The sequence below is a fragment of the Cydia pomonella genome, chromosome 18, assembly GCF_033807575.1.
Source record: "Cydia pomonella isolate Wapato2018A chromosome 18, ilCydPomo1, whole genome shotgun sequence".
In the NCBI taxonomy this organism is placed as follows: Eukaryota; Metazoa; Arthropoda; class Insecta; order Lepidoptera; family Tortricidae; genus Cydia; species Cydia pomonella.
Window position 1 is genome coordinate 16,712,462 of NC_084720.1, and position 23,703 is coordinate 16,736,164.

The window sequence follows — 23,703 nt, forward strand, 5'->3', positions numbered from 1 at the left end:
ATATTTAGTTGTCAAGCGGACCCCAGGCTCCCATGAGCCGTAGCAATATGCGGGACAACGCTAGGATTTTTTTTTTTTTAGCAATTTGTGAGTTTTGTTACTTGAAGATTTGTTTTTGTTACATGTTTAATAATAATGAAAAACTCACAGATGTGGATATATTTAACTGTACAACTACTTTACTGAAAAAAGCATTCAAATGATATGTATTAAGAATACCTAAATAAGCATATTTTTTCTAATAATTGAGATATATGCATCTTTGGTTGTTATTTAGCTTAAATTTCACATGACTTTGATGTTCACTTTTATTTTTAGCTGTTAATCAACTTGTACTGTATATAGGCAAGCTGTAGATATTTGTTTAAAGTATTGTAAAAATTGTTTGCATTTATATACGATATTTTTGTATTCAAAAAGTGCATTAGCTTCGTATTTTGATATGTAAATTAAGGAAACTATAGGTCAATTTACTGCTGCTTAATCTACTGTTCAATGTTATTGAATGACTGTTTGTTTCTGAATAAAAGAAAACAAAAAAGATATGCTACTTATCTCTTTAGGCCTTAGGCCAAACACCGTAATGGTGCTCCTGATACAAACTGTTATATAACCAGTGTTGGCCGGACGTTGATTAGAATTGACCATATTGAAAGTTAACCATTACAAATAGAACCGTAAACCGTAACGGTCGGTTTGTAATCGTGTGACAGGGACAACATAATAATTATTATCAAACTATCATGATGATATCAATGTTATACACGATGTTGGATAACATTTTATAATAGCCAATGAGGGAGCACCATAACTACCGGAAGGCAGGTTGTAATAGCACAATTTGTTCTAGAATTTACATATCTTAATTAATAAATCTTTGGTTCTGTCTTACGACTCATGGAAGTTGGCTCAACGTGTACTAGACCTTATTGATCTAAAGGAGACAGGAAGGGATGGCTTTTTTTATGATATAGTAGGCAAACGAGCAGACGGATCACCTGATGGTAAGCGATTACCGCCGCCCATGGACACCCGCAACACCAGAAAGTTGAAAGTGCGTTGCCGGTTTTAAGATGGGAGTACGCTCTTAAAAGAAACTTCAAAATAGCCAAAATATACAGGATGATTCAGGAGACGTGAGCAGGATCAAGCCTGCATATTCGGTAAATTATCAGCAACTGTTTCGTACCAGTATTTGTGAGATTAACGTTAATTTAATTTTTACTGTTCAAAAAAAAGAGTTTTATTTTATTTACGATATTTATGGTCACCCTCTTTGTTTTATCCATAATAAGTGACAAATTGAATGTCATCGGAGTCTGGTTACTTTTATAAAATCGTATCTCACTCAAGTGTGACATTTTATTTTCTTCATAATCAAAGTGCTGTCATAACGGTTAAAGAGGTTTTATCTTTGTTAATTAAGTGTTGTAGGGTGTCCATGATTGTCGATAATCAAATTTGTCCTTAAGAAAAAGTTAAATTACAGATAAAAAGCGTGATTGTTTTACTTAAATATGATGGTGAACGATTCATTAACATATACTGATTGTGTAGGCTTACTCCAGCTCACGTCTCATGAATCACCCTGTATATAATATTATATTTCATAATTAGCTAATAGGTACATCCACGCAAAGCAGTATCATATGAAAATAGCAACAATAGGTACAATTAACGTATTAAATATCGATACGGACAAAAATATGTACATACTCGTACTACCTTTAATATATAGGCAATAAAGTCGTGTATATATATTTTTGACACTTTGTCCGTATTATTATTATTATTGAGACACGACAATTTTTATAGACATATATCGCATCCCTTTCTAATGAGCACTGTCGTGTAACTGATCGATAAATGCTACCGTGTCAGTTATGTTTCATTTCTAAGTAAACAGTTAAAAAAAAACATTTATGTTGCTAGTGGAAATTGGACATGTGCTAGGTAGACATCGATAAAAAAGTAATTTCATATAACATAGGTAAATCTAAACTAGCAACATTGAAGTGACTAATGAAACTGGGTTTTAACCATTTGACCGCCAAAGACGTCAACTGACGCGCGCGGCTACAACCCAATATCAACCTTGCATACCGACAAGGTTCACGAAGACACGCCGGGCACGATAGGCGTAGCGATTAAAGGGTTAACAAATGTTGCCCGTTTAGAATTTCAATAATTGTGACCGACTCTTCTTTAAACGGGCTATAAGATCGAGAGCATGCTGAATATTATCACACAAATCGTTTTAGGAATAACTATTTTCTGTTTTTTTATTCCGTAGACTAAAATGACATTTCATGTGGTACTAAGAAATATCATGTCTCACAATACATATGAAACGTCATTTTAGTCTACGGAATAAAAAAAACAGACCTTAAGTCTTCACATTGTTTTTATACCTTATTGATATGACAAGTTCCAACAATAAGATTGCTGATGTTATATCTTTTTTAACTATTAAGTATTACGCCATACATTTTCTATGCTAGAAACAAATGAGCGTTCCATAATATTTCTTATGGGCAGTCCTTCATACATACTTACTTCATAGATACTTTTTTTAATTTTAAACTTAAGAATTGAGGGTTTATTTATATAATTAAGAGGGAAGTATAGCACATGACCGTCAATACAAAAAGTGAAAACGTTTCTCCACTTCTAAATATTTTCCATCTGCCATGATTTATTAGTATGTTATCGTCACAATGGAAAACTAGGTTTATAAGTTTTCCTTTTGGTTTCAAAATTTTAAAACAATTTTTTTTTTCAAAAATTGAAACCTATAAACCTAGAATATATTATGCTGAAGCGATCGACATCAAAATCAAAGTGATTTATTAAGATTTAGTTAGTGAAAACTGTTTTCTCCCGAAATGGAATTTCATAGAAAATGTACAGTTTTTTCTTTAGGATCGCAAAGCTATTCTTCCCTCTTAAGATTTTTATAGTTCTAGCATTAAACACAGATATGTATATAAGAAAATACAAAATAAATACATATACTTATTGAAAGAGGCAAGTTGATACGTTAATAGTCCTTCCTAGAGGAATGCCTTTGGAATGCGATAGGTAGGCCTATAATTTTACTTTATAATCCTCGAATTCCTGGATTATTATAATAACTGATACAAATTTAAATTTCATTTGGTAGTTATAGCTATGACTTTAACACATTCGCTGCCAGCACGTGTTTTCCGCTTTGTAGCGAATAGCGCTTACGAACGGAGAACCCGCCTAGCGAGTCGCTGTTAGTCAATGGTGCACTTATGCACGGCATAACGCCCGGCTTTCTATTAGGCCCAAGATACACACAGATAAGATAGGGCACAGTTATACTACAAATTGAGAGATGAATATCATTATCTCAGTCTAACAAATAGCTTGACCCAACTTACGTAAGCAACACTTACAAGTGTATCTTAGGCCTTATAAAATTGTAACTTGTTAAATAGGGCCCAGGCCTTAAACAATAGTATAGGACGAATAATTAACACAGAGTTGATAAATTATAGTCTCTTTAACTTAATTATTTAATGTTTGGCGAAAAAAAGCATCTTTAACTTTGGTAATTACTAAATATATTATATTATTATTACAATCTAACTAAAGTAATTATTATTAGCTAGCCCATGATTTCATTGATTCACTTTAGTGACAACCTAAAATGCTTTAGAGGGCTTTAATATTGTTACAAACATTTTTTTCTTCCACTACCAAAAATAGTAGTTAGGAATTTTAAACACGAAGTGCATACAAATAAGCCTTAGTTAATGGGCCTTAAAAAATCTCTTGTCTTTTTCTTATTCTTACGTACAAACGTTACAATTATTATTATACGATAACAACTGCTTACGAAGCAATATATAAAATAGATATTTTTGCGAAGCGAGTGATTTAGAATTAGTCAAAGGTGTAGGTACAAAATCTACTGTCCACAGGTCAATGTGAGCAATAGTTACAAATTGAGCTTCAATCTTTACGTCTTTTTTTACTTTTAACGTTTCTATCAAAACTTTTTAAGCTCAAAGATTTTATAAGATGTCTAAGGAAAAATCCTGGCTTCGAGTTTGACAGCTGAAGATGTTTTGTGGTAACTAGTTTCCCTTCTTGTTGGTACTTCGTGGCCAACAAGAAGGGAAAACCCATTTGTAGCGAAAAGCGGCTAGGAATAGGAAACCCGCCTAGAGGGTCGCTGGCAGTGAATGTGATAATGATAATGTACGGGACCGTATAGCGCCATATACTAGCTGTCAAATCCGAAGCAGGAATTTGTTTTAAACTTTTACATCTTATACAATCTTTGAGTAAATAAAGGACCGACCCGACGACACGAAATGTATACGAGTTTTGTTTCGCGTTTTCGTTATACATTTTGCCGTATAATCGATGAACTACGTTTTTAGCCTCGGTGCGATCGATCCTTTATATATAGATATTTTTAAATTATAAATGATGGTGGTCAGTAACCACATAACCACATTACAAAAGGGTTAGTTCATTTGAAATTTTATGAAATAACAATAGGTATACTGGGTGACCTTAGCCATTGGACAAACCCTGAAATCCCACGTAGGATTACTTCTCAGGAATGCTCTGACGTTAATATTTTTAATTAGAAGAAAAGATAAAAAAAAAAAAAATATTATCGAACAAAAGTTATTTGCAATAATCGACAACAAAAAGAAACAGACTGTGTAAATCTTTGGCAGTGTTTTTGACAATTTGTTCGAAATATTTGATAAAGATTACATTTTTCAAAAGTCTGAAGCTTTATTAGTGTCATAAATAAAAAATTATAATCAAAAAGGTCGAAAAAGGTTCCATACTATTGTTTTAGGATATTACCTTAGGAGCTACTAACACATACAGGCTGCTCTAAAGTAAAAAATGGTAATTTCTTCGAAACCGCTACACCGGTTGTTATGATACTTTGTACACTGGTTCTAAATACCCTAATGTACATTTCGGCTTTGTCCAATGGCTAGGGACACACTGTATATACATTCAAATTTATACATTTGTAATTTTTATATGGGATATATTAAATCGATTTCTACGAGATCAAATTATAAATGTAAACATTATAGTACTTATGACATATTTTGAGTCGTCGTTGTAAAATTCGCTACTAAACCAATTAGGTAACAAAACCATTAGAATTACTTATATTTTACGGTCATTATTATTTCAAAATAAACATAGCACCGGGATGCAACGATGAATGGCTAATATTCGTTGTTAATTACAAAATCATTTTAAATCACACCTTAAAAATAAAATTATGTACTTTTGCTCTAAGTGTAATATCAAAAATACATTAAGATGCATAAAATCTAAGGCAATTTCGTGCTTCGAATTTGTCAGGTAAAAGAGATGGCGCTGTACAGCTCAATAAGTACATTTTGAGGTAACTCTGTCAAAAGTTGACGTTTGACAAATCTGTGACCGCAAAACATATGGCGCAGTACAGCGCCATGTGTTTTGGATGTCAAACGAAGGGGCAAGTTTTTTTCTTAGACTTTAGCTCTCTATTACAATCAATTTTCCTTGGTAATATATACTTATAAAGATCTCTACTTGCCGCAGCACCAAAAAGAAAAAAAAACTCCCGCTCCATAAGGCCGTGCAAGTGCGAAAGAGATTCCTATGATTTACGACCTGGGGGCCTATCGCGAAAAACGAAATTCACAAATTGCGGCGATCTTTCTCTTTTACTCTTACTAAGACGTAACTAAAGTGAGAGAGAAAAATGCCCGCAATTGACGAACTTGATTTTTGCCGTTATAGCCATGACTCGGCACATAGTTTTGCGGCAAGTATAGCAAATGCGCTGCTATATAGTGCGCATATTATACGCATGTTTGCTTCAAATCGCGCGCCAAATCGGCCTAATTAGTGCAACTCAAAAGATTTCATAAAATGCGCAACCTACAGCAAACATGGGTGCGTAGTTGCGACGTATTCGCTAGATGTTGATGCGCTTTAAAGAGGTCCATTTGTACAATATTATTTTCAATTTTCCCGTAGAAAGATTATAAAATTTGAGTTAAATAGATTTCGATTTATTTATTTAATAATACAGACTAGGATTACGTTTTAACTTCCAGCGTCCCACGGTCCTAATACTGGAACAGATTATCTTTAATGAAATTAAATTATTCAATTTGCACAGCGTTGACTTTCTTTTGTTTTGTTCCTTTTTAATACGAAACAAATTCTATTCTATATTCTAACACCATTGTTTCAAATTATACTGCCATTTTTTCTTACATATCATATCATCATAGTGAATGATATATACATATCATATCATCATAGTGGGCCGCTAAACGTTAAAACTAAAATCCAATCCAATAATTTGAAAGGCGATTATTTATTTATAAACGTATATGCACTGCACTGCGCCATCTATTTTGCGGTCACTGAATTGTCAAACGTCAACTTTTGACAGTCAGAGTTACCGCAAAATGTATGAGCTGTACTGCGCCATCTGATTTGCTTGTCAAATTCTAAGCACGGAATTGTCTTAGATTTTACACATCTTACTCAATCAATGTATCTTTGCTCTAACTGATCAAAAAAGCCTACGTATGGTTTAAGGTTTTTAAAGGATTCTGGGAAAAATACGTAACAAAATACTGCATATTGCATTGGCAGATTAAGCTATCATTTGGGCCTATATTTTCAAACAACAGAAAAATATTTACTAGTGCGAATGACCATCTTTCTTTTGGGTTAAAAATGGCGGGCCAGGTTCAAATATCTATCACATAAATATTTAATATCGGAACATTTATTTTAGAATCGGACCCAGCTAACTCTGCATTCCGGTGTGTGGAAGTCCCATCATAAACGTCAAAATGAAAATATGACGCTTGTAATGGCGTTTTCACACTTTGTCAATCTCAGTGAAGTGAGCTTCAAAATAACTGCAGTGAGCTTAGGCGGACTCTAGTGTTTACGATACTTTGCGCCACTACCACAATCCATCACACTCTGAGGGTCTACCGCGAAAGAAGAAAATCGACATTCCGTTATCTAACCTCTCTATCACTCTTGCTTATTTGAGCGATAAAGAGGCCGATAACTAAATATCGATTTTCGCGTTTCCCGGAAGGCACTTTGTAAACAAACCGCCTTGATGCATAAATGTCACATTTTATTGTCTATAAAAACTTGTCAAAATACAGTTTAAGGCAGAGTATGTATAAGTTACTCTATGGTATAAGATACGTGCTAGTCTACACTCGGCGGCGGAAACCTGTAGTAATACTTCCCTATTATCTGATGTTTGAAAAAGAGGCCCAAACATTAAATGACATTAATACTTATAAAAACAATTCTGAACGTAACTTAACATTAATATCACGTTTTCATCTGACAATGTCTAACTTATTCACCTGGCAACATTAAGGTAGGCCGTGGAAGTCAAAGTCTGTGTAAAGCTGTTGCACACGGTTGTAGACTTCGTCGCAGGATGAGAGGGTCTGTGGTAGGATGGCTAGCGCCGCTGTGAGGCTGTCTTCTGAGCCGAAGATCTGTTACGATAAGAATTGAAGAATATTAACAATAATATATTAAACAGGCATCGTCGACGTTGGGGTCAAAACCGCCAAGCTTAAGTGGGACTGGGCAGGCCATGTACGACGTATGCACTCGCAGAGGTGGGCTAAAATAGCCACGGAGTGGGCGCCACAACGTAACGACGACCTGGACGCATTTCTCAGCAACTGGACGGATGCTGCAGTTCATCGGGAAGATTGGAAGTCTAGGGTGGAGGCCTTTGCCCAGCAGTGGGACACTTTATAGGCTCATTAGCTAAGAGCTAGTAAAAAACGGTTTTTTTTAGTAATCCAATATTATTAATAAGTCCAATATTATTTAAGTTTAGGTTACAGTTAATTTTGAAATAATGTCAAGTAATGCAGAGGAATTATAAAAAAAGATCCAATATACTTAATTGATCTAAAGTTATGGTTTTCCCCTAATTTTCATTTTCTTATTGACTGCTATTATATTGCACACAACTGTATATATGTATAATATCTTATAATATAGGTCATAATCCCGACCGACGACGACCGGTTTGGCCTAGTGGGTATAGTGACCCTGCCTACGAAGCTGATAGTCCCGGGTTTAAATCCTGGTAAGGGCATTTATTCGTGTGATGAGCATGGATATTTGTTCCTGAGTCATGGGTGTTTTCTCTGTATTTAAGTATTTATAAATATTTATGTTATATATATCGTTGTGTAAGTACCCTCAACACAAGCCTTATTGAGCTTACTGTGGGACTTAGTCAATTTGTGTAATAATGTGCCCTATAATATTTATTTATTTATTTATAATCATCTCTGTTTAACCCCCTTGTTTCCTCGCCTATATGTCACCTAAAGCTATGTGAATACGTATTTGCACCTTCCCCCCGTAAGATACCAAAATATATATCATAGCTTCGTGTGTGGGCTCTGGCAAATGGTACATAAAATATATGGTAAAATGCTTTGCTATAAGATATCTTTTGGTATATTAACGCTCCGTCTGTGACCGAGTTTAAAGTTTGATATTTATATTCACAGATGTAAAATTCAAAGGTGTATGCGAAGTTTCCAATCCGCATTGGGCTAGCGTGGGGGCCCAAGCCCTCTCGCGCATGAGAAGAGGCCAGTGGGACGTATATATGCAAAATTATTTTTTATTTCTATTCAGCCGATTTTACGATGCCTATTCAGTTGCGGTGTCTTTAATTAGCATTAACTTTACCGTGTCCGATAATCAGAAGCACTTACTGTTCAATTTACTGCCATATCTCTTATCAGACAGTATTAAGTCTTATCAGCATGAGAACGGCATATGTACGTGCGATAATATATAGGTAAATATTTTTTATTTCTCTTGTGTCACGACTTCGTTGTTTAATGCGGAATTGTATTCTATTCTACTACTGACTAGAGTCAAAGAGAATTTGAAATAGAGGTGGATTGTCAAAGAAAATAGATAATTTAAAAAAAAAACGTAGTTACTTTAGTCTAAGTACAGTGATAATTTCTAAGCTTAGTATATTTATCTATGCCTTCGAACTATTCCACAAGGTCGACCAGATTCCTCGATAATACCCATATAAATTCTGCATGAGCATTGCATCTAAAAATAGACCCTATCTCATTATAATAAGGTTTTAAAATTGTAACACGGTGTCTTCGTTAGTACGATAAAATGTTGGTCACGATTTCAGTTCACGTATTGTTGAATGTTGTTAGATGCACTTTATTGTATAGTAGGTACAATATACGCACGTTCACTTTGAAAATTTTCATTTTGACAAAGAAATAAATACTGTAAGCATGGCTAAAGTAGTGCTCAGTAGTACGGGTGGAACTCGGCGAGGGTTAAGTTTTAAGTTGTAGGTACGCATTCTCTATAGGTATGTTTTTATTAAACATGTTAGTTTACCTTCTTAAGTCCGGTCGGTTGGACAGCGCATGCATCAGTGTTGGCCGAATGTTAACTTTCAATATTTTCAATTCTAATTAACGTTCTGCCAATACTGGCATGCATTGCCACTGTGGCTACTTTTCGAAAATACGTTGCCTTCTTTAGTAGGTATGGTCGGTTGGGTAGCACATGCATCGCCAGTGTGGCCGTTTTCCGGATGTACCACGGGTGGAACTCAGCGAACGTCGAGTTATACGCGTTCTGCCATTCTGTACATCTCTTCACTGTGTATGTTACCTTCTTTACTGGTCGGTTGGACAGCGCATGCATAGGTATAGGTAATATTCAACAAGTGGTCAACTCAACGCTTGTTGAGTTGACCACGGTCTGGCATTCTGTACATGTGTTAACTGTTAAAGTTACCTTCTTTAATAAGTCCGGTCGGTTGGGTAACGCGTGCATTGCTAGTGTGGCTGCTTTCCGGATGTACCACGGATGGAACTCAGCGAGCGTTGAGTTGTAAGCGTTCTGGCATTCAGTACATGTGTTGACTGTGTCCTCCGAATCGCCTAGCCGTTTGAGGAACAGTCTTATAAAGTCTGGAACAAATGAGAGTCAAACTAATAATACTTATAATTAGTGGCCAAAAACTTTTTTTAAATATAAGTTAGAAAAATCGTGTATTTTCCTTTGAAAAACTGTACTTTAAAGCTTAAATTTCTTGCTGGACTCCTGACTTTTCTTACTGTTCTAATTTTCAAAAGCTTATACCTTCTATTTGTTAAAAACTGTATGATTAAAGCATTAGTCAAATGTATCCAACTAGTTAACTGATTGTAATGACCGGAAAGACGTTCGGTAATTTTTTTACCCATAAATACTGCTTACGGATCGCGAATTAAAATACGCCATATTCATCTTCATTGCCCATGTCATTTTCACGTTATTATGAATCAATAAGATCATGTTTAACCCAAGCAGTTAGGTACAATAAACAAATATGAGAAGAGTGGCAAATATTCTGCCATGGTCACTTAATAATCGTAGTTTTCAGTTATTTCGCTACTCACATCTTTAATGCAGTTTTAATGTTATTTATGTTTTGATGACTAAGATGACTTTTAGAATAATTTCGTTTAATTTTATTCACTCCAAATATAAACAGCAATTGCAATTGGCCCTCGCCAAGTTGCACAGGACCGCGAAAAGTGGCGCTGTCTTGTGTCCGAGGCCAAGTCTCGTTTTGGATCGTTCAGCCAACGGAGTGAGTGGGAGTGTGAAAATACAAACAGTCTGACGTGGTTTTTTTATGTTTTACAATTTAGGAAACCTCTGGCAAAGTTTCAAAGCATCCCACAAAAGAGATATTAGCTAGATATACAGGTTGTTATTTTAATAACCAGCAATATTTTTCGATGTGAATATATGTCATACTGAAAAACTTTTACTATGAGATCAACCCTAAAGCGTGATATAAAATGGACTCTCCCATAGAAAATATCAACATCGGACCAGCCAGAATGTATGAATCAGCCATTTTTTTTCGTGATTTCGGAGTTCCATAGTAAAAGTTGCTATGTACTTACGTATATTCACATCGAAAAAATATTGCAAGTTATTAAAAAAACAAGCGTGTCAAAGGAATACTGAGCCAATTCAATTGGCCTGACCCAAATTAATAATATCATATGAGTGACTAAATCTCAGTAGCTATTGACACAATTAGATTACTCAAAATTAATGACTATGAATTTGATCAAACCTTACAGACAAACTACGATTAATGATAAAAAAGTAAAAAGTAGGTGACATCTATTATTCTAGCTCATAATACTTTACAAGGCAATTAGCCTAGTTGTTAATGATTATGCCTGCAAAGCTGGTGGTCCTTGGTTTGAATCCTAGAAAAAGGCACTTATTTGTGCGATGTAGAAGTTTTATCTTTCTTGTATTGACAAGCCTTATTACTGGGGGTGAGACATGGGTGAGACTAGTTTGCTGTTGGGTTGGCTATGATTGTCCCATTGAGATTTTGCACCAATCCACCGCAAAATTTCCGCTCCCATAAGAACAATCGAAGTTCCTTCCCCACTTTCTTCACGTGTATTTTATTGAAATTTTTCATTCGACCTAATTTTAACATTAATAGTATTGTATATCTTGTTTATTTTATTATTTTCGTTATAAATAGGATGATATATTTATTATACGCGCTCCAAAATTTCGTTAAATAGACTCGCTATTTTGATGTGCGAAGTGAAGATTTATAACGAAGTGTTTAACGAAGCCAAGAAAAAATATCTATGTACCTATGAGTAGATACTTTTTCTCGGCTCACAGTATCTACTCATGTGGTACAAATTTTTTCTTAATTTCGTTAACTGTAAAAAAATACACGTGAGGTCTTCTTATACCCCCCCTCCCCCAACATGATGTCGTGTTTTTTTCGTATCCTACTTATCGAACCTCGCGTAATTTGTGCACGCCTTTAGACTTTGTAAAAGGCGCCTAGTCTTTCAAAGATTGCATATATCTAGAAATTGAGACGGAAACTTAATGATATTATATAACTATAGATAGGTTATACTCATACATAAGGAGCACAAAAAATACTTCCATATATACTTCTCAGTGGCGGCGCGTCACAAATATTCGTAGGGAATCCGGAGCTAATTTTACTTTTCTTTTCTCCATGATTCGATCGTGAAAGCACTCAACGGTCTGAAATTAGACAAGCCGGTGGGAATCGAGTTCTTTGAACGATCCGCCACTGATACTTCTATACCTGCGAAGAAATCTGTTATTTTTGATTAATTTTCGCATTCATTCATCTTTGTCATACTCGTTGTTAAACATGAGCTTGTCTCTTTCGGTGAGCGGGAGCACGTTAGCAAGTGCACATTTCTACCTTGCTCAGGTGCGACTAAAGGCAACTTGTAACATTTGTCAGAAGGTAAGCGCCAGTGTTGGCCAAACATTAATTTGTATTGGATAATGGTCAATTCTCATTAACGTTCGGCCAACACTGGTAAGCGCTTCAATTTTGGAACGCGTTTAATATATCTTAAGTTATAATAAATCAATGCGGATACCACCGTGACTGGATGGGCGAGTGGTCGAGGCGTTAGCCGAGTAAGCTGGACCGAGCACTTGCTCTATTTTTCATTAGTATTATCATCTGTTCCAGGGTAGAATTCGACAGATTCCTCTAGATCATCCTGCCGAGGTTTTTCCGAGGGGAAAAAAATGTACAGGTTTTTAAAGGGTCGGCAACGCGCTTATAATACGTCTGGTGTTGCAGGCGTCCATAGGCTACGGTGATTGCTTACCATCAGGCGGGCCGAATGCTTGTTTGCCACCGACGTCGTATAAAAAAAAAGATCTACAAAAGGATAACCGGAAAGCAATCAAAATGGTGTTCACTATGTTGTAATGACCCTTCTACATTCCACAAGTACCATTATGGCGACCACTTATCACATTCATATAACACATGGTGGTACATTGTCATTTCTATTGTATGTGTTCAATAACCATGAACATGTTAATGACCACACTCACACACACAATTGCTGGGTTAGTTTATTGACTACACTCACAAGCAAAGAAATGTAATCACTTCATATGTTTGGGTTCTAGGTTTAATAACTTTTTAACTTTTTTATGCCAACCTGAAGAAAGTGAGTACTGTTTTTCAATTGGTTATATTATTAGCTTTCATTTCCTACTATTTTCTTCAGGATGGTATGGATATTAGAAAAGTTATTGAGCGGAGAAGCCAAACATGTGTTTTTGAAGTGATTCCATTTCTTTGCTTGCAAGTGTATGGTCGAGGAAATTGATTCTTTAGCTATTTGTGGTTCAAGTAAATTTGGTTGTTCTTACTTAAGCTAAGAGCTGTTCAATGTAAAGTGAACCATAAACTGATGAAGAATCAATTTCCTCAACCATACATATTGTTTATAATAGTGTATTTTTATTTATTTCAACTTTATTGCATAAAACACAAACAGCAACGTACAAACAGCGGACTTAATGTCAAATGGCATTCTCTACCAGTCAACCATAGAGTCCATAGTACCAAACAGAGATACATTAAAGTATATTGAAAGAAATATAAAATAAAATAAACAAACTACTGCTAAAATAAACAAACTACCAGAAGATGTGGTCTCAGCACTGAATGTCAATCAGTTTAAGAACAGACTAGACAAATACTTAACCAGCGCAAAGAATACATATTAAGTGAAGATCACTCAGATACAGGCAACTATCAGTTGTTTCAACTGCCTGCCTGATTAATAAATAATAATAATAATAATAATAAACTAAACTACATTAAGGTAAGGTGAGTTAAGACTATCACCGGAACAAGATAAACACTTGTATGGAAACCTCATACTGTTTGTCTTGCACCAAGCAAAATAAACTATGTTCGTCTTACCCCACTTTAACGCATTCACTGCCACCGACGCATATATGCGTTCACCGTCATACAAGTTTGTTCCTAGGCCACGCCCCCTGGCAGTGAATGCATTAAATTTATTATTTTTCTTTAACTTTGGAATAAATCATAAAAATGTATTTTTTTTTATATAAATGTTATCAGTTTAAAATAAGTTTACCAAAAAGTGACTATGGGATTTTAGTGCCCATGGCAGGCATCGTACCTGTGTCTTCAACAATCAAAGTTGCCATAATAACCCCTAGTCCCCTAGATCCCATTGAAATTTCTCAAGTATATGCAATCTTGTATTGGCTTTTTTTACTTTGTAATAATAGATTTTCTTTTCAGTTTAAACAAAATGTTATATTTTGTATAGCCTTGTATAACAGACGTCTTGTGGTTTTGTGTTCTTTGTATGTTTTTTCTCATATATGTGAATGTTTTATGCTATTTGTGATAATAATAAAAAATATTTTTTAAACAATATTTAAATAATATTCAAGTATACTAATGATATAATGTCATAGTTATTTTAAAATAGAGCTTATTCCAAAGTCATAAACTCCTCATTCTTATCAAACGAGGAAAATGTAGTTATTTTATTTCATGGCTAAAATGATGCCAGTTATCTAAGATTATTACTCCAATTCTACATGCTTGAATACCACCTATAAGTGTTATCTTGCAAATTAATTATTTCTGAAACCTCGTATCTTATTAAACAATGACAATGAAATATAAGTTTTAATGCATTTAAATTAAGTCTATATTTGTAAGACCAAAGGAGTGAGAATATACTTTCCGAAATTTATATATGTACAACACATAACATATAAAAAGTACTGACCTAGACCTCTGTGGAGCCTCAGCATCGTCCTGGAACCAGAGACGAACCCGCTTTTCTCGTGTAAGTTTGTTTCCTTCTCGTATTTCATCATTTTCTTAAAAGAATCATAGTAAACTGCATCTTCACCATCCCTATGTTTCTCCATCACCTTAATTTTGCTTTTTACGTCGCTGCTCACGAATGAAAACACTGAACCGATGAGATTCAAGAACCTAGACAATTATTCTCATTAATATTTTATAAGTGAACTACAACGATTCATAATAAAGAAATTCGCTTACTTGACTAGTTCATTGTATCCATCAATATAAGCTTCCACGACAACATCGTCGTCTTCTTTCAGGCTTCTTTGGAAGCTTTGGTGTACGTAGTGCAAATCCAAAGTGTTTTCGTTGGACATTTCTTTTAAAAAAATACAAAAATGTAATTGTTTGTACTTGATACGAACCAGCTGGTTACGTTTCCTTTCAACTCTGACTGAGGTACTTACAAGGATTTGATTTAATGCTGACAGTCCAGTTAGCTGTCAAAATCAGTGTTGTCATCATTAAAAAAAACAGGCGTCAATCATCGATCTTTTTCTAATCGATTATTATCTCTACCATGCATGTCATGAATGGGCAACTTTTATGTATGCATTTTATGTACCACTCTGTGGTTTCCCCGCAGCACAGCACGTCATTCTCGGAATTTCCGCTCCGAACTCCTATGTTGATTACTTTTTGTGTATTTTGCGGCGTTAATAAAAATATTCTAGTACATTTCAAACCCGATTGGAAGAAAGTGTCGACTGTTAGTCACAGTCCGCATTTATTTACCTTAAACCACCGGTAAGTCTATAGATATCCATCATTACTAAATAAAAAATATCAAGTGGGTAACCGTTTCGCAATTTATTTTTAGGCTTATAAAAATATTCTTGCACTAGTATTTTAATAATAACCTCATAACTCTCTTCTTTGGTGTCTCAGGTGTCCACTAACAACTCATTACTGTTAATTTGATACGCCGGTTTGTATGTAATTGTGTCGCAATTCTTTCAAGTTTGTTTATGCGAACGTAATTGAGCGATTATTCATCATCAATCATTATCTACGGCATTGAATTTATTTTATGTGTGCTACATACACATAATAGCTTATAAATTTGCAGTTAAATGTGTGAAAATGGCCTTGAATCCTGAGACAATTGAGGAAGACTCGTTTATTATCCTGGGTACTTCCCCGGGCACTAGTTTGGACATAAAGTGTAATGGCAACGGCGTGGTGAGCGATGGGCCTCTGAACAAGTCACAGATCGAGGATGCCATGAAGGACCTGTCTACTGAGGCCAGTATGGCATTTAAGGCCACATTCAAGCTGGGTGATTGTGTAAGTATTTTTACTAGTTTTAAAAGTGAAAGTTATTTTGCTAGTGTGTTATGGTTGTGTTACTACACAACCCACAACAACAATTATTTTCTTTACAAACCTCTTGGTTTGTATAAAAAATGATTCTGCCTACAGCCAGTTTTTGCTGTGTTTAGTAATATTTTTAAGCTTTAATTTGAAAATATCCTAAATACTGGATGTATCCTTTGATCCACATTTTTTTTTTCGTAACGAGAATCATTGCTTGCAACTATTGAGCACCAAGCAGGTCAAAACTCAGTCTTTGCTGGCTTAGTTTTTTTGTCATTATTAAACAAATTGACAAAGTCCCACAATAAGCGTAATAAGGCTTGTGTTGAGGGTACTTAGACAACAATATATATAATTATACACCGTGTTTTTATTGAATTTCGTTCACTTCGGGTTATCAGTAAGGTTTAAGGAAACTAAATGGCATAGTTAATTTACAAAAAAAATTTTTTTTTTTGGTTTTTTACTATTTTTATTTTTATAAAAAGTAACTAAATGTTGCATATAGCATTGTTGTAACACGGGCATTACATTTAACTCAACCAAACAATTGAAAACTGTGACATATCAATGTCATTTCGAACGTCGATCGTCCGAGATAGTACTAACGTTTAGTATCAAATGTATGAACTCGCACTAAACACTAATTAATAAGTAAACAGGCCCTAAGGCAAGTGTTCACGCTCGTAAGGGCCTTATAAGATAAAAATTAATGATTGATTATCTCCGAAATGGAGTTAATTAGAATATCGGTGTCTTTGAGAAAGTTACTTAATTTAAGCTCAGGAATGCACCCTCGAAATTAACGCAAATAAAATAAACTTGGTGTATAAATACTTAAATACATATAAAATACCCATGACTCAGGAACAAATATGCCCTTACCAGGTCTGGGTTTAGACCATCAGCTTCATGGGTCACTAGGCCCGACAGGTCATCCTGCTTTTGTCTGTCAAATTATATTTTAATGTACTAAATCATGAATATATGTGGCAGTATTTTTATCATTCAATCCTAGCATTTATTTTATTTTTATTTGTTTACATTTTACATGCATTATCTGTAATGTTTACGTAACACCAATGCCTGTTTACATAATTTTGGATTGTTTAAAAGCCAATCATAACAATCTTAACTTAATATTGACGCATTGATATATTATAGGTATACTGTCATTCATTTTATATTTGAATCAAATAATACAAAATAAATACATTTGCTAAAAAATACCACCTATTATTTCAATACAAATTTCAGGATTGGGAATATGGGGACCAATCAATGTGAGAAACTGAATAAGTTTCATTCCTATTACCAAAAACATTTTGCACATACTCATAGAATACCCCTGTAGTTTGTAATGCAAAAGGTTGTTGAGTTGCGGAAACCTGCCCATACCACAAAGATAATAAAAAATCTAACTTTTGTTTTATGTAACATTCAACCATGTAAATAAAATCGGCCAAGAGCATGTCTGGCCATGCTTAGTGTAGGGCTGTTTGTAGTTACCATTCTGTCAAAATAGGCTGAATGGGGGCTATTAGTAAGTATCATATGTACAAGCTTTTGATGTTACCACAATGTACCTTATTAAGATACCCTACACTAAGCATGGCCCGACATGCTCTTGGCCGATTTTATTTACATGGTTGAATCTTACATAAAGCAAAAGTTGGATTTTTTATTATCTTTCTTCAAATATATAATTCATGTGTTGCCAAAATTGCATCTGTAGGTGTTTTACCAAAACCTACTTGTTGGAGCCATCCACACTTGACTTTGTCTTTGACTGCCAAGTCAACAAATAGTGTGTCACTGAAAAGTACCCTAAGTTTGAAAGGTTAGCTGAAGTACAGACTTGTCGGAGAACTAAATGCTGGTGATAAAATAACGTTCTAATAAAGTAGGTGCATACATATAAACCATTGTACTTATTTTATTAATATGACACTGATTTTGACTTCCTTTTGTAAAGTATAATGTTTCACAATCCAGCCTCATATTAAATAGTACTTATTTTTAACTGAGATATAATAACAAAGTTAATTACATCACATCAATAGCATTAAGTGTGGTAACAGCTATTGGCTTTACATTAATAGCAGTGGCGAATCGTTCAAAGAACTCGATTCCCACCGGCTTGTCTAATTTCAGCCCGGTGAGTACTTTTACGATCGGTTCATGGAGAAAAGGAAAGCAAAATATGTCCGGGTTCCCTACGAATATTTGTGACGCGCCGCCACTGATTAATAGTGTTGTTTGTGCAATTATTTTCAGATAAAACTCTTTAATCAATATTCAAGATTTTGGCATAGGAGCAATGTGGATAAATCCGTCTGTGGGGATTTCTGTATTTCTATTCTTTGCTGACCACTAGAACACTATACGACTAGTGGTGAGGATGTTATCCGTATAAGCTGACGACGCCGGTTCGATTCTGGCCTTGGCCACCAGACATCTATTTCAGTTTATATATTACATATAGCAGTGCAGAGCTTTGAACCGGTATTGAAATACGTGTCAAAATCGTTCCGAAACCGTTATATTATTTCGTTAATTAAAAACCGGTTAATTGTTGTTGTCCTAAAGCACCCCAGAGGTGCAAAGGGCCTTCACAAGCTCGCGCCACGCCTTCCTATCTTCAGCTCGTCTTCTGGCCTCGCTCCAGCTCAACCCGACCGCTCGTAACTCTCTTAGGATGGACCGTTGCCAAGAGTGTACAGGACGCCTGGAGCCACGGCTTCCGTCCGGCGGTTTCCACGCGAAAGCTATGGTAGCATTATTCGTTTCCCCTCTTCGAATAGTATGTCCTATCTATCTCCATTTTCGTCTCCCAATTTCTTCGTCAATGGGTGTTTGCCGGCATATACTCCATAAAAAATTCAAATTTCAATGATTCGCGGAGAACGAAATAATATCGGTTAAGCTCTTTCGGGGACGAGAAATAGCAACACTTTCTCGTTATATCTTGCTTCGATATTCCCAATTTATCCAGTTATGTTACGAGTTTGGCATAAACCGGTATCTCGATAGATCTGTTCTTTAAACGAAACCGGTTTGAAAAATAAAACGGTTTCCGAGCCCTGTAGCAGTGGGGCGACATTCCTCCTTTCGGCTTTTCTCGGCTCCACTCGGCTCAGCATTAGTTCGAGCAATTATTAGGGTTGGCACCCCTTGACGTCCCTATACATGCACGGCCACAGATAAGATAATGACTTGAATTTTGAGAACCCTAAATGGCCGAAAGGGATAGTGCGATACTTTAGAAAGGGTCAGCATAATTCGACCCTGAATCGCTGTCAAACTTCGGTTTTGTAGCAAGTGTCATTTCTGTACGGTAGTACTATTATTTATTCTGTGCCTGTAGCAGTGTGACTACTTAAAAACACAAATCAAAAAAGATTTAATAAAATATATATTGATTTGTTCCCTAGTTTCAACCATCAGCTCTATATGCTCTTGACTGCTGGAACTAAAAGCAAAAGTTGGCAATATTTTTTTTTTGAATAACGCGCTCGTGTACGGATTTGGCTACATTCTTATGAAATTATGCTATACAATCCACAATTAATACATTTCGTACCGTTTGAATTATTAACCACAGCTCTTGACTGTTAACTCAATCTGGTTAGCTCTTAACTACCTCAAATTTCTTAGAAAACCGAATACATTGTGATATTTAACTATACTAACGCATTAGTCAGCAAATTTTGTTAAGTGGTAATTAACATTGGCATTAAATGTTAATTACCACACACATTCAACATGAACAGTTATTTTACAAGCATACTATTATATCTAAAAACCAGCTGTTTTATGGAGTTGATTACCGACGTGATAACATTGACTTATAATATTACTTCGTAAACACGGGCGGTATGAAGTGGGCCAGTAGATTGGTGCGCAACACGCGTCGTGTGCACCAATTAGAGCCAGTCCTGCAGTCTAATGCAACTAGGAACAAAAAAAAGGTTTTTTAATGACCGGTCTGGCCCAGTGAGTAGTGACCCTGCCTATGAAGCCGATGGTCCCGGGTTCGAATCCCGGTAGGGGCATTTATTTGTGTGATGAACACATATATTTGTTCCTGAGTCATGGGTGTTTTCTATGTATATAAGTATGTATTTATCTATATACGTATGTATATCGTCGTCTAGTACCCATAGTACAAGCATTTCTTAGTTTGGGACTAAATCGATCTGTATAAGATTGTCCCCAAATATATATTTATTTTATTATTTATTATATTTAAACTTCATATAAAAGATTTATTATTCTTATGCTTGATACGTGATAATGACAGGATAAAGCGTCCGTCTCTTTCGTACGCGTCTCTATCGAGCGGTAGTAATACGTGACGTTTCCTATATCATGTCTTTATCACGCGATAACCACGTCCGTCATGTGTCTGGAGATTAGATAAGATTATCGATCCCGATATATAATGTCACGAAGGATCACAGACTTCATATGATCATTAAGATATTTAGGGTGTTTTTTAATAACATGCAATATTTTACGATGTGAATATGGAGATACTGAGAAACTTTTACTATGGGACCAACCCTGAAATCGCGAAAATAATTTACTCTCCCATAGAAAATCTACTTTATTCTAGCCAAAATGAATGAAACATCCAATTTTTTTTCGAGATTTTGGGTTGAACTCATAGTAAAAGGCTCTCTTAGGCTCAAGGTTGAACTCATAGGCTCAGTATGGCCTATATATTCAGACCGTAAAATATTGCAGATTTAAAATAAAAACCTGTAGAATTAATTAATAACTATAATTAGGGTTGCCATCTCTAAAATTTGGAAACCAGGACGAGACGCGTGAAAACCCCGGATTTCAGAGTCCAGAACCCGGACATGTAAACGGGTTTTTTTAAACAGGTTGTGCGTGTGTCGCGGGCGGCCGAAGGCTTTTAATATTTAAACCCGGACTACAAATGTAGTCTTCCCCGGACGCTCCCGGACGCCCTCTAAACTAGGACAAATCCGGGGAAACCCGGACGAATGGCAACCCTAACTATAATTAAATATTATATGACATTATTACACAAATTGACTAAGTCCCACAGTAAGCTCGATAAGGCTTGTGTTGAGGGTACTTAGACAACGATATATATAATATATCAATATTTATAAATACTTAAATATATAGAAAACACCCATGACTCAGGAACAAATATCCATGCTCGTCACACGAATAAATGCCCTTACCAGGATTTGAACCCGGGACCATCGGCTTCGTAGGCAGGGTCACTACCCACTAGGCCAAACTAGTCGTCAAAAATATAATTTTGACTTGGGTTTTCTGGCTTTCAGTTACTATCATTTATATATCAACCTTTGGGTATTATAGTACCTGGCAACCTGGCATAGGTTATTTGAGATCTGTTCAATACTTCATTTGTTAACATTTTCAATGTCGAACAAACATTCATTTATGAATGGGTTTTGTAATGCTAATAAAATGGTAATAAGTTCTTTAACCTACTTGTTCGAGATAACCTAGCACATATAAACACCTACATTTAATATTATTTATATACTTTTTTTATTGCAATACTGAGCTATATGGAATTGTTCTTAATGTAGTATGTTGCTATATCACTGAAATTCGGTTTAAAAATGCTGACTATTTACTTCACTTTTTTGAAATTGAAAACTGAGTTGAAAATTGTAGGTCTCCACATTGCAGGGGCGGCGGGTCCATACAACTCGATTCCCACCGGCTTGCCTAAAATTTATTGCTACATAAACCAAACTTATATATCATCATTAAAATTAAAAATATATCCATATTGAAAACACTACGTATTACATTACCTTGGAATTGATAACACGATTTACTAAAGCACTAATCATAGCAGGCGAGCGAAGTGAAGCTAATAGTGTTGAGTTGCTCACTCGTGAGGCACCTCATTTGTACCACTCACTTTGTTAAATTGTCGCAGAACTTCACACCGCATAAATGTCATACATCACTCCTCAATTAATTTTACTCATTTACTCGCGCGCATCACACACAGCTCTTACCACTCAAACACTTCAAATTAAAAAAATAACTCTCAGCCTTTCAAACTCACTCGCGTTCCTCACAACTCGCAAGAGAGTCGCGAGGCGCTCGGTGCTCGCCGACATTCAAATGAAGAAATGAGTCATTGACGTCATCGTATTCATCGCTCATACTATCAACTGCCCAACTACAATCCTTAGTGCAAGGACAAAAGGTCCACCGAGAAATGCGTTGTGTTTGTACCATTCACTCGCCTCACTGTGACATCCCCTCAAAAATCCTTTCAAAATGAAACAATGAATTGGATTTACCGAAAGAGGGAGTGAGACAGACACGCGCCGTGCTTCAATAACACCTCATCGAAAATACGTTAAAAATGAAACACGAAAGAAAACAAGCGTAAGCGTCCGCAAGCTTACATACATATTACGCCATTTTGATCCTAGCATTGCTAAGTTACTTGTCAAAAGCGAAAAATCTAAGTCATCAAAGAACCTACCGAAGAAAGTTTTTTTTCTCTGTCGCACTTGTAATTTCATACGTAAGTGCGACAGCAAAGCAAAACTTCGTGGTTCGCGGTAGGCCTCCATATTTGTTAGCTATTATTGTACTAACGCGCATACCAGTATAACCTGACCTCAAGACTCATATTGCTGGTGTCATGTATAATCTGAATCAATTAGACTGGACAGTGAAATGGTTACTTGATAAGCGATTGAAATGCCAACCAAGTCTCACTGGGCATTTACGAAGCTTGCTTAAAAACAGTTATCGTTTAAGAGACCAAAATATTATTTGAATTATTGAAATATAATATAGTGGCGTAATGATAATTTACATTAGTTTATTAATAAAAAAAGTAAATATAATTTGTATAGGTGAAATAAACATGTACATTTTAACGATTTGAATTTGTAATACTTTTTGTTAACGTGCTTCGTAAACTATTTCGATCATTTATGATTTTGACATATTTATAATACGAGAAACTCGAAAAAGTTGTTCGTAATCTTTAGTTGTGTTTTATAAATAGTGATCAGTGACCATTCTTATAATTATGCCAAAATAACAATATATTAACATTGTTTTCGCGATAAAATATACCTGTGGGTCTTTCGTTGTGTCTTTTGCATACAAAAATCAAGTGTATATTACACGCCGGTGGCATTACCGCGCGAACGTTATTGAGGCTTTCGTTTGTTATCATATTACAATGATATTATTACTGATAAATTATGAGGTGGTAAGTTAGTAATTTCTATATAATAATGGTACAAAAAATATTGGATTTGTTCTCCTTAGTTTGTTAATTGTTTGTTTGGTAGTTTATGGTTAGTATTTATTTCAATATATGAATGTTAAACTTAAAATGATATCAAGTAGCAAAAATTGATACTGAACAATCTAACAATAAAAATAATAAACTGCTAAATTAGAACAAGTTTCATAAAAGCATCAAATTAAGTTGCAATAGGATGTATGTACTTTAACTCCTTAGTTTGATTCTTAAATGTATGTCTTCTGTTGTTAAAGTTCTGTTT

At 35.2% G+C, this 23,703-nt stretch overlaps 2 protein-coding genes across 2 annotated transcripts in view; one reads left to right on the top strand and one right to left on the bottom strand.

Annotated features, from left to right (window-relative positions):
* Nucleotides 1-1,826: 1,826 nt before the first annotated feature.
* On the bottom strand, nt 1,827-15,251 carry LOC133527436 (ceramide-1-phosphate transfer protein). Its single transcript, XM_061864449.1, has 4 exons — nt 15,023-15,251; nt 14,742-14,953; nt 9,871-10,046; nt 1,827-7,550 (listed from the first exon to the last, which is right to left on the bottom strand). The coding sequence occupies exons 1-4, from the start codon at nt 15,139-15,141 to the stop codon at nt 7,422-7,424; spliced, it is 636 nt and encodes a 211-aa protein (XP_061720433.1). The 5' UTR covers nt 15,142-15,251; the 3' UTR covers nt 1,827-7,421.
* Nucleotides 15,252-15,415: 164 nt separating this feature from the next.
* Nucleotides 15,416-23,703, top strand: part of LOC133527915 (nucleoprotein TPR) — a 31,918-nt gene continuing 23,630 nt past the window's right edge. The window contains exons 1-2 of the mRNA XM_061865112.1: nt 15,416-15,571; nt 15,894-16,111. Coding sequence (XP_061721096.1) covers nt 15,908-16,111 — 204 coding nt within the window. The 5' untranslated portion in view covers nt 15,416-15,571; nt 15,894-15,907. The remainder of the gene's footprint in view (nt 15,572-15,893; nt 16,112-23,703) is intronic.

Excerpts from the sequence above, each read along its gene's own strand:
- LOC133527436 (XM_061864449.1), bottom strand. The coding sequence starts at position 15,141 with ATGTCCAACGAAAACACTTTGGATTTGCACTACGTACACCAAAGCTTC. Across the intron at positions 14,954-15,022 it reads GGATACAATGAACTAGTCAA|GTTCTTGAATCTCATCGGTT; the intron begins GTAAGCGAATTT and ends ATAATTGTCTAG. Across the intron at positions 7,551-9,870 it reads GACCGGACTTATTAAAGAAG|ATCTTCGGCTCAGAAGACAG; the intron begins GTAACTTTAACA and ends TTATCGTAACAG.